This window comes from Myripristis murdjan, chromosome 16 (assembly GCF_902150065.1).
Source record: "Myripristis murdjan chromosome 16, fMyrMur1.1, whole genome shotgun sequence".
In the NCBI taxonomy this organism is placed as follows: Eukaryota; Metazoa; Chordata; class Actinopteri; order Holocentriformes; family Holocentridae; genus Myripristis; species Myripristis murdjan.
The window spans coordinates 2,503,813-2,517,673 of record NC_043995.1 but is presented as its reverse complement, the minus strand read 5'-3'; the positions used below and the strand labels follow the sequence as shown (position 1 = coordinate 2,517,673).

The following is a 13,861-nucleotide window of genomic DNA, read 5'->3' as shown; positions in this document are numbered from 1 at the left end:
GATAGATATAGATATATATCTATATATATATATACATATACATATACATATGCATATCTATCTATCTATATTTATATATCTATATATATATAGATATATATAGATATATAGATATAGATATAGATATAGATATAGATAGATAGATAGATATAGATAGATAGATATATAGAACATGAAGCCCATAATTATTTGAAGAAACTGAATATAGGATTTACAGATATACTTTGTGTCAAGTATATCTCACTATATGTCTGTATGTGTTCTGTTTGTTAGAGAAATAATATGGATGTGTGGAAAATATTCCAGTCACAGGTTAGGGGGAAATCATAACACAGTGATGCAAGTGAAGGCAAGTGAATATTCTTTGGGGAGACTTGCCTCTTGTCCCCAGCTGAGCCTCTCAGCGTGGCTGTATGTTTCAGATGGATCCTAGCTTGGAGTTGTACAGAAAGGAGCTGGTGGTGGAGTCAGGCAGGAAGCTGGACAAAGCCAGGATGATTCGCTTCGAGGAGCGTACCGGCTACTTTGCCTCCACTGACCTGGGCAGGACAGCCAGCCATTTCTACATCAAATACAACACAATTGAGGTACTCCATGGTGGAGATACTGCTTACTCATGCAGTGAACCACAGCTTTCAAGTTGTTCAGTTGGATTTAATCAGGGTTAAGCTGGTAGGGGGTTTTTAAGACCAGCAGTGGTGTAGTGGGTTTTATTGTTAATATTCAGCATCTTTGGCATGACGTTGGTAAAATTCAATCAAAGCAACAGTAAACATGCCTTCCAACACAAATATTGCAGTTGTCCTATTGGCCAGTCAGTGACAGTATCCCACATTGTTTTGACCTGTACTTGTAGCGACCAACTTGAACCAATCAGTATAGTTTCACAAGATAGTGGTGAGAAGCAAGTTTCATCAAAACCCAGGCTGTGATATATGAGATGTTTTGCATGACAAACAACTAGTCAGCATATACCCTCACAATGAAATCACTAGAAAAATGTAGTGTTCCCTGCTGAATTTCAGTCATGTCAGAGGGCCAAGAGGCGGCAGGTTTTCATTCCAACCAAAAACCCCACCAAGTGATTTCACTGATTAGTCCCTTGAAGGTGAGATAATCAGTGAAATCACCAAACTGTATGGTTTATAGGCTGTAGAGTAAAATTATCTCACCAAATTGGGATGATATATATGGTCGGAAACATGAACTAGATAATGGAAACAGTAACTGTACAATGTTTCTACAAACTGATTTGTCTAACTGTGTTTCTTATGTTATCTTAACCTTGGAAGTGAAGTAAACTTTTAAGTTTATTGCAAGTATATAAATTTGCCTTGTTCATTTGCATTCATAACACTGATATTCAGTGTGAAATATCTGTTGAAAGTAAAATATGCAATGTTTTCCTGATTAATTGGGGTCCATTTTCTTGTCATATCTCTTTTCCATGTCTGCATGAAGACGTTTAACGAGCTCTTCAACTCCCAAAGAACTGAAGCTGACATCCTCAGCATTGTGTCCAAGTCCGAGGAGTTTGACCAGGTCAAGGTAAAATGTCACCGTCTGTATAACACAGCTCTGCCACTTGAGCCTTAGTCAAAAACTAAGAATTCACTGATAGTTTTATAGAATTACTTCTCCCAAAACTTTTTAAATAAGTATTAACACAACCCCATGAAACTCCATTCAAGTTTGTAAAGCCACCAAACACACTGAGTTAGCTCTTGTAGTTTCTCAGGCATCTGTCAAAAGATCAAACTTAAAAGGATCTGGTTATTTGGAGATTTCTAAAAGAGCAGGAAATGACTATAATATTTTTTAAGCTCACACAGAATAGTTTATAGCCAGACAACTACATTATGATAGCAAAAGGTATAGACATTGACATAGACATGTCATTATGTAGTCCTCAACTTATTTTTGAAAACAGCCTTATGAACACAAATGCTCCTTCATGCCCCTAGCCTTATCTTATTTATTTATTTATTTATTTATTTATTTATTTTTATTTTTGTTTGCTGGACAGTTATAAACTAAACAGACCAATTCCCTTCGTTCAGTTGTAGTTGTGAAGGCTCTGTGATCACAGCTTGGCTTCCACCATGGCTGTTATTTTATCAGGAGGCAAAATCAGGTCTAGCCTGGCCAGCACTGAACTTCAGACACTACCTACTTGATCTTGTCAGCTTATTACAAATCATGAGGGGAGGCGTCTGATGCTGGCTGGATATCATCAATTTGAAAGTAAAGGATCTCTATCATTATGATAGTTGATGACATGGCAAGTTGAGGGGCAATGCACATTCATTTGATTGGCAGGCGGGGTGTGTTGTGAATTCAGCCATGAGAACCAATCAAAAGCAACTCTCCAATTCTGAGCGAGTACTGGCACATGAACGGAGCTTGTCCAAACTAGAAGTGACAGCACCTTGATGTCACACACAGTTAGCGTCAGCCAGGCTAAGTCAGGTTAAGACTCCTCATTTCTCTATACTCTATCCTCACTTCGCTATGAATAGCAGGTTAACAGGTATTACTAAAGACCTTCATTAATGTTCCATTCCCTTTAATTGTAGCAGAGTATTTCCAGTGGACCAACATGCACAATATCAGAACCCTGGCTCTGTTAGACATAAATGGAACAGAACCTTCATTAGTGTCATCAGTACCACTTGTTTACCCTGCCATTCATACCAAATGGCTGCTGTGAAAAGGGTCTGTTGCTCCTTACTCGGTTAGTTATTGTTAGTTAATTGTGTGTTTATGTTTTTTTTTTTTGTTTGTTTGTTTGTTTTTTTTTTCATTTTAAAGAAACCCAAACTACTTCACGACTTCATTTGAACTTCATAGATCCTTTAATCATTAATTGAGCTTATAGTTCAGTGCCGTAGATCTGAATACAGTGTCTATGTGATCAGTGTTTTATCAGTACTTTCACTTGTATTGATTTGTGTATTTGCAGTCACCAACCGTCCTGTAAAGCTATGAAAACACAAATGCATCTTGATGGTGTTGTTGTCGGCAGGTCCGTGACGAGGAGGTGGAGGAGCTGGAGCAGCTGCTGTGTAACTACTGTGAGCTTCCGGCTGCAGGGGGCGTGGAGAACGGCTACGGCAAGATCAATATTCTGCTGCAGACCTACATCGGCCGCGGGGAGGTGGACAGTTTCTCCCTCATCTCAGACCTGTCTTATGTGGCACAGGTGAGGCAAATATTCAACCCACACACACACACACACACACACACACACACACACACATACATACATTATTTACATACTTTATTTACTGCTGGGTAGGTTAATCTATAGAAATATATCATAACTTATTAGTTCATCTATAATTTGTGATAATAATAAAATTCTGCAAAGTAATAGTAACTAAAGCTGTCAAATAAATGTAGTGGAGTAAAAAGTACAATATTTCTACTTACTTGATTAAAAGCACTTAGGTCCATTCCAACACTGATTAAAATACAGAGTGTAATTTTACAATTATCTAAAATTAAAATACTATGGTCCAGTCATGTAGAAGTAATGATCATATGATGATTAAAACCGTTTGTAGGACTAGAGCCTCAACTTGAATTGTAATTTAGAGACAAACAGCCACAGATATGGGACAAATGTAGCATTGTCGCTCAAAAGCACCACACCCGCAGAAAAATGACAGGAAAGACTAGACCGATGCTGTTTGCCAGTGTATGGTGCAGACACTTGCCTTTATCTGGTCCAGTCAATGATGTCCACCACTGATATGGTAGATATCAGACGGAGTTTGATTGATTACATATTTATTGTCAAACCGATCCATACAGCACTATACTGGCTGTCTGCTAGAAGCCCTGAATTTATTCTAATGAGGCATTTTAATCTGATGATTCACAGTTAAATACTTAATATTAATAGTACTAGTAGTACTGTGATGTCATCATCCCTGGTTTCAGTCGAGAGTTTGGAGAGTTTTGGTATATGTCAGTGTTTTATTGTGCTCCAAAACTCATGTCAGACAACACACACTGTAATATTGGTCTGTACTCGTATATCATGTTATGTTTTATATTTTGATTTCATTTCAGTGCCTTTGTTGGCTAAACTGTTATCAGAAACCACATGGTCAAAGCAGCGTTAAAAAAGGTTATGGTCATAAAGTAACCACCGCCAAACAGTAGTATATATGTTCAAACATTGTTGTAATTACCAATTGTTTGGTATGAAAGCATGTATTATACAACCTTATATAATCACCAGCATCTATACTAGTGGGAATCTGTGCTTAATGGAGAACATGCTGTTATACACACTCTTTTAAAGCCAGGAAGAGCTTGTCAGATACTGTAGTAACCAATGTCTATGTCGTCGTTTGTGTGATTGAAACATTTTTTGCACAACAAAAAACAAACTTGCTCACACATCTTTTGTCATCTGACACTTGATATACATTCAGTAGCAAAAGATTCTTCCAAACAGTCTCATTCAGCTTCACTTTCACATTGACAGTGAACACAAGCTGCTAAAACACCAGAAATCAATGATGCCTGCACTCACAGATTTATATATGTGTTCTAAAAAATCATTACATAATGAACAATAGATATGATTCCTGTTTTATTGGTGCTCCCATCATTTGGGTGTATTTCATCAGCTACCATAGTTCTTTTGCAAACTCAACTATTTCCTCGTGGAAATCAATTGATTTTGCAAATCTGGAAATTAATACGATTCCGGATATATATTTTATAATTGGACTGGAATCTTATCCTCCTCCCCCCTTTTCTCATCTTCCCTTCCCTTAACTCTTTTTATCCTCTAGCGAAACCATCTATCCAAGATTTCCTGCAATAAGTGATTCCATGTGGCTGAATAGTTGAAATAGTTCAGGCAGATTCCCCCTTTGCTCCTTATTCGTCTGATTTCAGATGTGCGGTCGGGGAGTCTGCGATGGTGACCATAGTAGAGCGATGAGGATCTGATGTTAAATCCAGACTCCCACACTGCCAACACACTCCTATACAAAAACTCACTCACACACATGTACACACTCACCCTGCTGTACAAGCACATGTGCACATCTAGCCATGCGTGCACACACCGTTGCTTATGCAACCCGTGGATTCGCATACATACACTGAGCAATGGTTTTAGCAACTGCGTCGAGTGAGCGCTTCTGCAGCCTTTGCAGTTGACCACAAAACAGCAGGATTCACCGTGAGAGAAGAACGTTATTGTGGTCCCGCAGAGTAGACACCAGAGGTCACCTAAATATTTACAGCACCAAAACCCTTGAAGAGCCACTGAACTTAAACAGCAGCAGCAACTGAAAGAGAGGTCACTATTTTATCAGGATTGAAACATCTTACACATACCAGCAAAAGAATGGGATTGCAAGATTTGATTGTGTTTCTCACTCTGTGTCTGGCAGCAGGTGAACAGTGCCATTTTTACTTTTTAGTCCTTTTTTAGCCTTATTACATATTACTAATTTTCATCCTTGATTTTAAGTCCGTAATTTTTAAGGTAAAAATTCCAGCACAACGCCTACCATATTTTGGCACAGAGATCATCTGATAATATTAGTCTGGTGTGAATCAGCATCTCTGTAATTTAGAGTGGTTCTTTTTTTTTTTTTTTTTTTTTTTTTGGTGTTTTTGGTTTCCTCTGTTCCTTTTGTCTGCCTTTTTTCTGGTTGAGAATTACAGAAGCTATGGTGGAAATGATAATGACAGCATTTTGGGTGCAAATTTAGGGGGCTTGTTGCTACACAGCATGAAGACCCATTCACAGAAAGAGCAAGTTTAAATTCATCAGAAGAGTGAAATCGAAAGATGATGAGATAGATGACATACATATGTACATACAGTATATACTTACATGTACAGGAAGTGGATGCTACATGAAGCCTTGCCATTTTCAGTCATATGGGGGGATAATGTCAGTAAATTGTAGTAAAATACAGACTTTGCTCATCCCATGCAAATGCACCACATGAAACAGAGACAAGAGTGGGTATTTTCTAAATGACGAGGTCCCCTGGTAATACTAGTCAAGTGCAGATAGTACAACTACAAATTATAAAATGGACTTAAATTGGAATGAAATTATAAAGTGTCCTCTTTATTTTAGGTACTATTCCTGTTTTTTGTTTGTTTGTTTGTTTGTTTGTTTTGTTTTTTTCCCCAAAGCAAAGCAGTAAAACATTCCAGCTACAAATTTTTAAGTGAATACAAATACTGCTCTTCACTAAATTTCGGCATAATGCAATGTTAGGCAAGCTGGTTCATGATGATGTGGGATATAAAGATAACCACCATACTGGACAGTTGCAGTAGTATCATGACTTATGAAACCTTTTCATGTTCTGGACCCCCATGTGTACTTTTATTAAGCTACAGACCCCCATCTGAAGTGATTTTACCTGAGAGACCCTGAAATGAAAAAAAGAAAGTTTAGTTTAGAAAAAAGTAGGAGGAGTACATTGGGGGTTCACTTTGAAAAGGTAAAGACATATTACTGATGAAGGTATTCTTTGGGGTTAACAATACATGCTAAAGAAAGAGGAAGGTCTTCAAGAGTCAACTTAAACATACTTTAATACTGGACATTGGCTAGTTCCATGAGCAGTGAAAAAAAAAACAAAAAAAAAACTTTAAAATCTTCATCGGACATTCCAATATCTTTCGGCATGAGCCTTCATCAGGAAGACCGCCTAAAGCTCATGCCATAACACTTTCAAGGTTTTAAAGTTTCTTATTATTAGTATTAGTATTATTAGTGGTAGTGTTCATTGAACTAGCTACTATGTTAAAGGCTTTTTAACTTGATTTTTGAAGAGTCCTTTTTCAGTTCTTAAGCCCTTCAAAACCTGAGCAAATTCATTTTTTTTCTTTCTAGATAAGATAGATAGATAGATAGATGGATAAAATGATGAGAAAACTTTCACAAGCAATTACAGTTGATGTCATACTTGAACACTGAAAAATATATTGAAAGTGCTGACATTATAACATGTTAAAATAATCGCTCATACATTTTTTTTATGCCATAATAATTTCTAGTGAATTGAATTGTAGTTGAACTGAAGTTTTCTTCATTTTGCTGATGACCCATTGGAGGTTTGTCAAGGAGCCCTGGGGTCCTCAGACCCCACTTTGAAAACCACTGAGCTTCCCCAATAGCAAATTTCCTTTGGCTTGGATGTGGCCCAAATGAAGAGCAAAGATGTGGCCCAGTTACGGAAGTGAATGACGGCCCATATCTGGCCCAGGTATATGAAAGCTGTGTTTGAACCATAACATAGCCAGACCTCTGCCACAGCTGTACCAACACCAAAAGATCATATGGCTTACAGCTGGACCTCATACGGCACGTCTGTATGGCTGAGTTCTGGTAAAGCCTAATGGCTCTTATGTGGCCCACATGTGGCTGACAGACCAAAAGCCAGATTTTACCCAGAAGCTAACCTAATTTACACCAAACCTTTTACCTGGCTCACTTTCGGAAGTGAATGATGGGCCACATCTGGCCCTAGGGTGTATTAGCTTTAACTGAACCATAACAAAACCAGACTTCTACCAGGAGTAAACTAAATATGGTCCTTATGTGGCCTTCATATGGTTGACAGTGACATTACTTGAAGTGAATGACAGGTCAAATCTAGCTGGCACCAAATAACAATAATTTTAGTGCAATATGAGCAGTGATTAAGTTGCCCTGTATATGGATCACTTTAACCATCCATGATATGTATGAAAATGAAACACACAAGTTTTGCTTCAAAGTTTTATTTCGCAAAATATAGTGCAAACAAAAATGAACAGTATAAAAAATATGAACAGTATGTAACTATAAATGAACAGTTTAAATTTAGCTTAACTGTCAGCTCCAGCTCTTTTCTTTTCATTAGCAGTTTTTTCTCTCTTTTCTCCCACCATCTCTGTCACCAGCCAGATGAAGCCATGTCTGAGACTGAAGAAGTCATTGGGTTTCTTCTAACAGCACCTTCAGAATGAAGAACATTAGAAAGAGTAGTGCTATTACCCACATAACCGGCATAAGCACATATTAATTATTTCAGTAAATATTTTTAGCCGATTACAACTACTAATTTTAAATTCGACCCTCATGCACAAACAAGCAGTAGCAGTACAATTAATTGGCGCAAATACATAGGCAGTCGGAGATCGCATCAGTCCATTTAAACTTGAGCTTACCGGTAGCCCTTTTGGTTTAGTCCTTTTCCCCATGCGTTTTGATTTTTTTGAAGTGTTTTTTCGGTGACTGCTCCTGCTCTCCTCAGCTCCGTCGTCTACAGCCGAATGAATGGTAAGTCTTATTGTTCAATGCTTGTGGCGTGCGCTGCCAATCAGATTGATTTTGCTCACCTGCTGAGGCGCACCTTGGAGCGAGAGCAACATGCGCGCCCACTGTCACACACAGTAGTGCGCGCACCCGCCGTCACTCAACACAGAGCAGCGTTGCCGCTGCCACACCTCCAGGCCAATCGCCGCAACAGTAGCTTTTGATATAATGTAATGCACTGCAAATTTTCAAAAAGTTTTTATTAGGCCCGAGGTCTCCATCGGAGAGATTGCCTATTGTTTTATTTCATAAATTGTTGTATGACTTTCAGTTGAATCAGTCAGTCACTTGTCAGATGCATAGAGAAGGAGAAGACAGGCAAAGGAGTATCACCTCTCACGTGACACTGGATGCATCACTACAGAAAAGTACTGTGATTGGTTCGTTGTGGCCAGGGGATTGTGGGATTTGTAGTTTTTGATAGACTGCACTTAAGCTAGGTTACTCGCCAAACCAGTCTCCCGGTCCGCACACACACTTTTGAGGGCAAAGGCGAGTGAACTGTTTGCACTAAGAGAAGCACATAGAAGCTGTGAAAGATGGCCACTCGACCATATATTCATGTTGGTGGACGGGCAGAGGCGCCGTGCATAGATCTCTGGCTTCATTACTTGCTAACGTTAGCAGCTAATCACCACTGACACGCCTCAGCTGCGTTAGCACCCAACGTTAGCAGCTAATATAATTTATATACCACACGGGAGCTGCGTTAGCTGCTAATATAAATTTATATACTGTGCTTCATATCGCTTCATATAGACACAAGTGCTGTGTTAGCAGCCAATGTTAGTAGCGCTTAAAGTTAGCGACCGCTTTTAGCAAAATCAGACATTAGAGATCATTAAAGTGTAATCAAACATTTTCATCCTAAAAGCAGCAGGCTTAGCGAGGATGCTAATGCAGCCATAAGCCTGTGTCTAGTCACCGCCTTCACACGTCTTAAAGAACACACTTCTGTTTAGCTAATCATCTTATAGTTTTCTCCTCCAAAGACCTAGGTTTTGTGGAACCATAACTTAGTGAGAATAAAATCGCCATTTATTATCATTAGTTCAACAAAATTTAAAAGGTTTAAAATTCACTTACCAAGCCAGTTGAAAGATGAGAGGAGCCAGGTGAAAAATTAGGCAAATAAGGTCCTGGTCACGTGCTGCAAAAGACTCCACTCTGCCACCTGGGCAGGTGTCAGAGTGTATGGCCAAACTGAAGTGGTTAGGATGTGGCCCACATGTGTTTTGCCTTATCACATTTGCCAGTTACAAATCAGGTGTGGCCCGAAAGTAAAATCTATAATCTGGGCCAAGTGCTTCAATTACAGAACTGTCCCAGAGGAGAAATCCCCTCCATTTTTGAAGGTATGGCCAAACCAATGTGGTTATGATGTGGCCCTCATGTGTTTTGCCTTATCACATCTCAGCCAGAGGTACCAGCTAGATGCCACATGTGGCCCAAAAGTCAATGCTATCAGGGTTGATGACCTGTTTTCATGGTCAGCATAAAATGTGATGTAGGCAACATTTTTTGTTCAAACCTAGCAGCAGAGGGTGAAAAAGGCCTAACAGGTGCCTTTCTCAGTCTGTCTGCTCTCCCTAACCTCAACACATGTTGTCCCATGGCCAGCCAGAGCTGCCCAGTCTCACCCCAGCTATCTATCAGAGCACAGCCAGATTCCACTAATCCATCACCAGAGCACATTTAGACCTCACCAATCAATCAGATCACATTAACACCTGACCAAATCAATCACAGCCTGACCAGACTTGACCAGTCTATCAGTGAGCAACACTCCCACCTGACCTCTCCTTCACAACAGACATGAGCAATCCATCAGTGCACAACCGTGGCCGGGCTGGATGTGTGAACCTAGCCAGACTGCCTCCTGATCAGACATGATTAATTACCAGTCTACAGCTTGATGTACCATTCAAGTGCATAAAGTGACTTTTGTTCCTGTACAACTGTCTTTTTTTGCCCTTGTATTCTAACATTACAGTGCTGCCAAGTGAAGTAGCTAAGTCACATCTGAATGTACTATCTGTAGTATCAGAATTGGTGCTCACTGGCGCACTGGTGGCTCACCGGTAAAGAGTGCGTACCATGTACCAGGGTTTAGTCCCGATCGCAGCGATCGGGGTTAGAATCCGACCTCAGGTCCTTTACTGCACGTCATTCCCCCTCTCTCTCCTGCCTTTCCTGACTATCTCTATTGTGACTGTCAAATAAAGCAGAAATGCTGAAAAAAGTAATCTTTGAGAATTGGTGCTCACTGATTGGCAAATGAAGCTGTCATGATATAGACACTTTAATGATGTGTGTTGGTGAAATATAACTATTTCTCGTCTCCTGGCATTTGACATTTGAAAAGCCTGTAATAATACTACTACCTAAAGTGGCACCTTGCTTATGCAGGTTAAATACCTTTCTGTTTTTCTATTAACCTACTTTCAAAGAGCACTCTTAATAGGCTGTAATAATGATGTAAATAAGATGCTATATGATCTAGCCTATGTTTTGGTCACTTAATATTATTTTTATTATTATTTTCCTTTTAAGTGATTGGAGGAGCAAAATTTGACCAAAATTTGACCATAGTAATACATAAAAGAGGTTGATCCTGTGATTTTTGATCCTGCTTTGTAATAGGTCAATAGTAGGTAGCATGAACAACTGTAAATTGAGTGCCAATTGTGGATCAAGGCTTGTGTTTTCCAAGTACTCATTACTTGTACCTTTTTTGATAAAGTATAACCCTCTAAATCCATCTTCTGCTTGTCATTTTCACTTTTTACAGAATGCCGCTCGGATATTCCGGGCCTTGTTTGAGATTGCATTGAGGAAACGCTGGCCTGCCATGACCTACCGACTGCTTACCCTTTGTAAGGTCATTGACAAACGGCTATGGGGCTTTGCCCACCCTCTCCGCCAGTTCCCTGTCCTTCCCCCCACAGTCCTGACACGCCTGGAGGAGAGGAATCTCACTGTGGACAAACTCAAGGAAATGAGGAAGGACGAGATTGGTGAGGACAACTAGACTGCAACAGAAAGTGTCTACACTCAGTGTCCACTTTATCAGCTCCACCTGTACAATCTAATCCAATCCAATCCAGCTGTTCAGCCTTAAGGTTTACTGTTATGATGCCTGTAATACTCAGCTTTTCTTTCCGTCACAGTAATAGAGGTGTTCATTCAATGTTGTGTTTGCCATTGAGCTCATAGTTAGTGCTGCTGTTGGACTGGACTGCATTTTATTGACAGCTGTTTTTTTAATATTCTGCCCCTGAATGGTTACCTGGACAGCTGTCTCTTAACCCTTAGAAACATAAGCCAATTCACTTGTTTTCTTTCAAAAACATGTTAAAAAGGCCTTCAAAAATGCAGCAAAAAATTACTCGAAAATTAGTACAAAATTTGCACAAAAAGAAATTTTGAACAACTATAGCTGAAAAAAAGATCAGTGGTGCTTGATCAACATTGGATTTGGTGTTTAAATGCTTGTGAAAAGTATTTAAGCCTTTCACAAGCATCTAACCCTCTGAAACCTGAGCCAATTCACTTGGCTTCTTTCATGGGGAAAAAGATGATTATTATTATGATGATGATTATCATGATGCAAATTGCCAAAACATGTCCTGAAAATTAGAGAGAAATTAGCAAAAGTTATCAGAAAATTACCCCCCAAGTAAAAATTACCCCCCAAACTTGTAAAATAATAACAATAATAATACTACTAATAATTATAAATTTACCAAAGTGAATAATCCCACAAAGAAATTTAAATAAAAAGAAATAAAGTGTATTGTGTTAAGGAGGTGAAGTAAAACCTTAAACAAAACAAAAGAACAGGCTCCTGGTTTTCAAAGGGTTAATAGCGTATGTGAAGGAGGTAAGGTTTCTGTGAAATTCTTTCTCTTTTGCCCAGGTCACATGCTGCACCATGTCAGCATCGGGTTAAAGGTCAAGCAGTGTGTCCACCAGATTCCCTCAATAGCGATGGAGGCCAGCATCCAGCCAATAACACGCACCGTCCTCCGTGTACGCCTCATCGTCACCCCCGACTTCAGGTGGAACGACCAGGTGAGCACTGATGAGGGGCCACAGGGGCCAAACTGCTGCTGTGCTGCTGTAATGCTGAAGCTGCCTGTTTGTGACAAAGGAACCTAGTGTAATGGATATTTTTGTATCTCAGTGCTGTGATCCTTGAGAGGTAAATTCACTCAACAGACACCAAGCCTCTCTGTACCCATCCACCAGCGTACCAAATTAAGTGTTTGGCTCAGGTTCATTAAAGAATATTCCTTGCTTAGACGACTTTTAATTGGATGGAATTTGATTGAATATACATGTTTCATAGATATTTGCCACCCTACTTGTTTACCAGGGTGATTATTGGCCTAATCTAAAGGCATGATTCTAAAGAAACTAGCCCAGGCATTAACTGTATCCGCATCTCCCCATAGTCAGAGCAGGCACAATTAAAGGGAGAGTTCATCCATTTTGGTGTCATGTAGGACAGTGGTGGTGCGAGCATCCTCTGATTGTTACTGACTGCTTGATGCTCCAAATGCTAACGGTTAGCCTCCTGCCATTGACGTGGACTTCCCCCTAGCTAACATTCTTAAAAATAACCACCTTGTTTCTTTATTTGGCCTTGCCTTTAGGAGTACCACAGGCTCATAAGACACCACATATGCTGGCATTTTACATTAATTCGCTTTGGTTTGTTAGCAATACTTAGATGTATATGATAAACTAGAAGCTATGTTTGCTAATATGACTATGCTCTCCATAGAGGAGATGTAGGCAGCTGAAAAACAAGGGAGCCTGACAGGTTCCACACATCCAAAATAAAGCGATCATTAATTAATGAACTGATTATGAATTAGGTCTCTAAAGCGCCGTGTGATTGTGTTCGAACCAGTCTTGCTAGTTCTCTTTCTTTATTTACAGCACACACACACATACTTCAAATATGTGCATAAATAAAGTCACACTTAAGGGGAGCTTGTGCACTGCCGCACACCTCCGTGTTGCCTTGAAACCTCCTAGCAGTGGTAATAAGTCAACACATGTTAGTGTGCTGCAGTCTGTCAGCAGGATGAAGTGTGCTGTGCTTTTCCTGCTTCTCCTACAGGCAGCCAAAGAGTAATGAGTGAAAGTGTGAATCCCACTGCACAACTTCTGTTGCCTCTGAAAACAAACAAGCACGAGCAGCTGGTGAAACACCCCTGCGGTGTTTGTATGTACAATGTCCCACGAGCAGTTTTCACCCCTGCAACCTGACTTCTGAAAGTGTTACACCATCAATGGAAGATGCCCTCAGGCACTGGCAGTGACTTTTTTGTGTGTGTTGCTAATAAGATTGAGAGGTATTTTTATTGTCTTTTAGGAATTGTCTCATTTGTGCTTCAAATGAGACAACCCTTTTAAACCTGAGCAAATACGCTTGATTTCTTTCAAGACCATGGGGGAAAAGACCATTAGCAAGAAATTATTTCAAAATTAGTT

At 39.6% G+C, this 13,861-nt stretch overlaps 1 protein-coding gene across 1 annotated transcript in view; it reads left to right on the top strand.

The window, feature by feature from the left end:
- Positions 1-13,861, top strand: part of ascc3 (activating signal cointegrator 1 complex subunit 3) — a 186,663-nt gene that overhangs the window by 120,538 nt on the left and 52,264 nt on the right. The window contains exons 18-22 of the mRNA XM_030071902.1: positions 423-587; positions 1,462-1,548; positions 3,026-3,202; positions 11,148-11,373; positions 12,276-12,430. Coding sequence (XP_029927762.1) covers positions 423-587; positions 1,462-1,548; positions 3,026-3,202; positions 11,148-11,373; positions 12,276-12,430 — 810 coding nt within the window. The remainder of the gene's footprint in view (positions 1-422; positions 588-1,461; positions 1,549-3,025; positions 3,203-11,147; positions 11,374-12,275; positions 12,431-13,861) is intronic.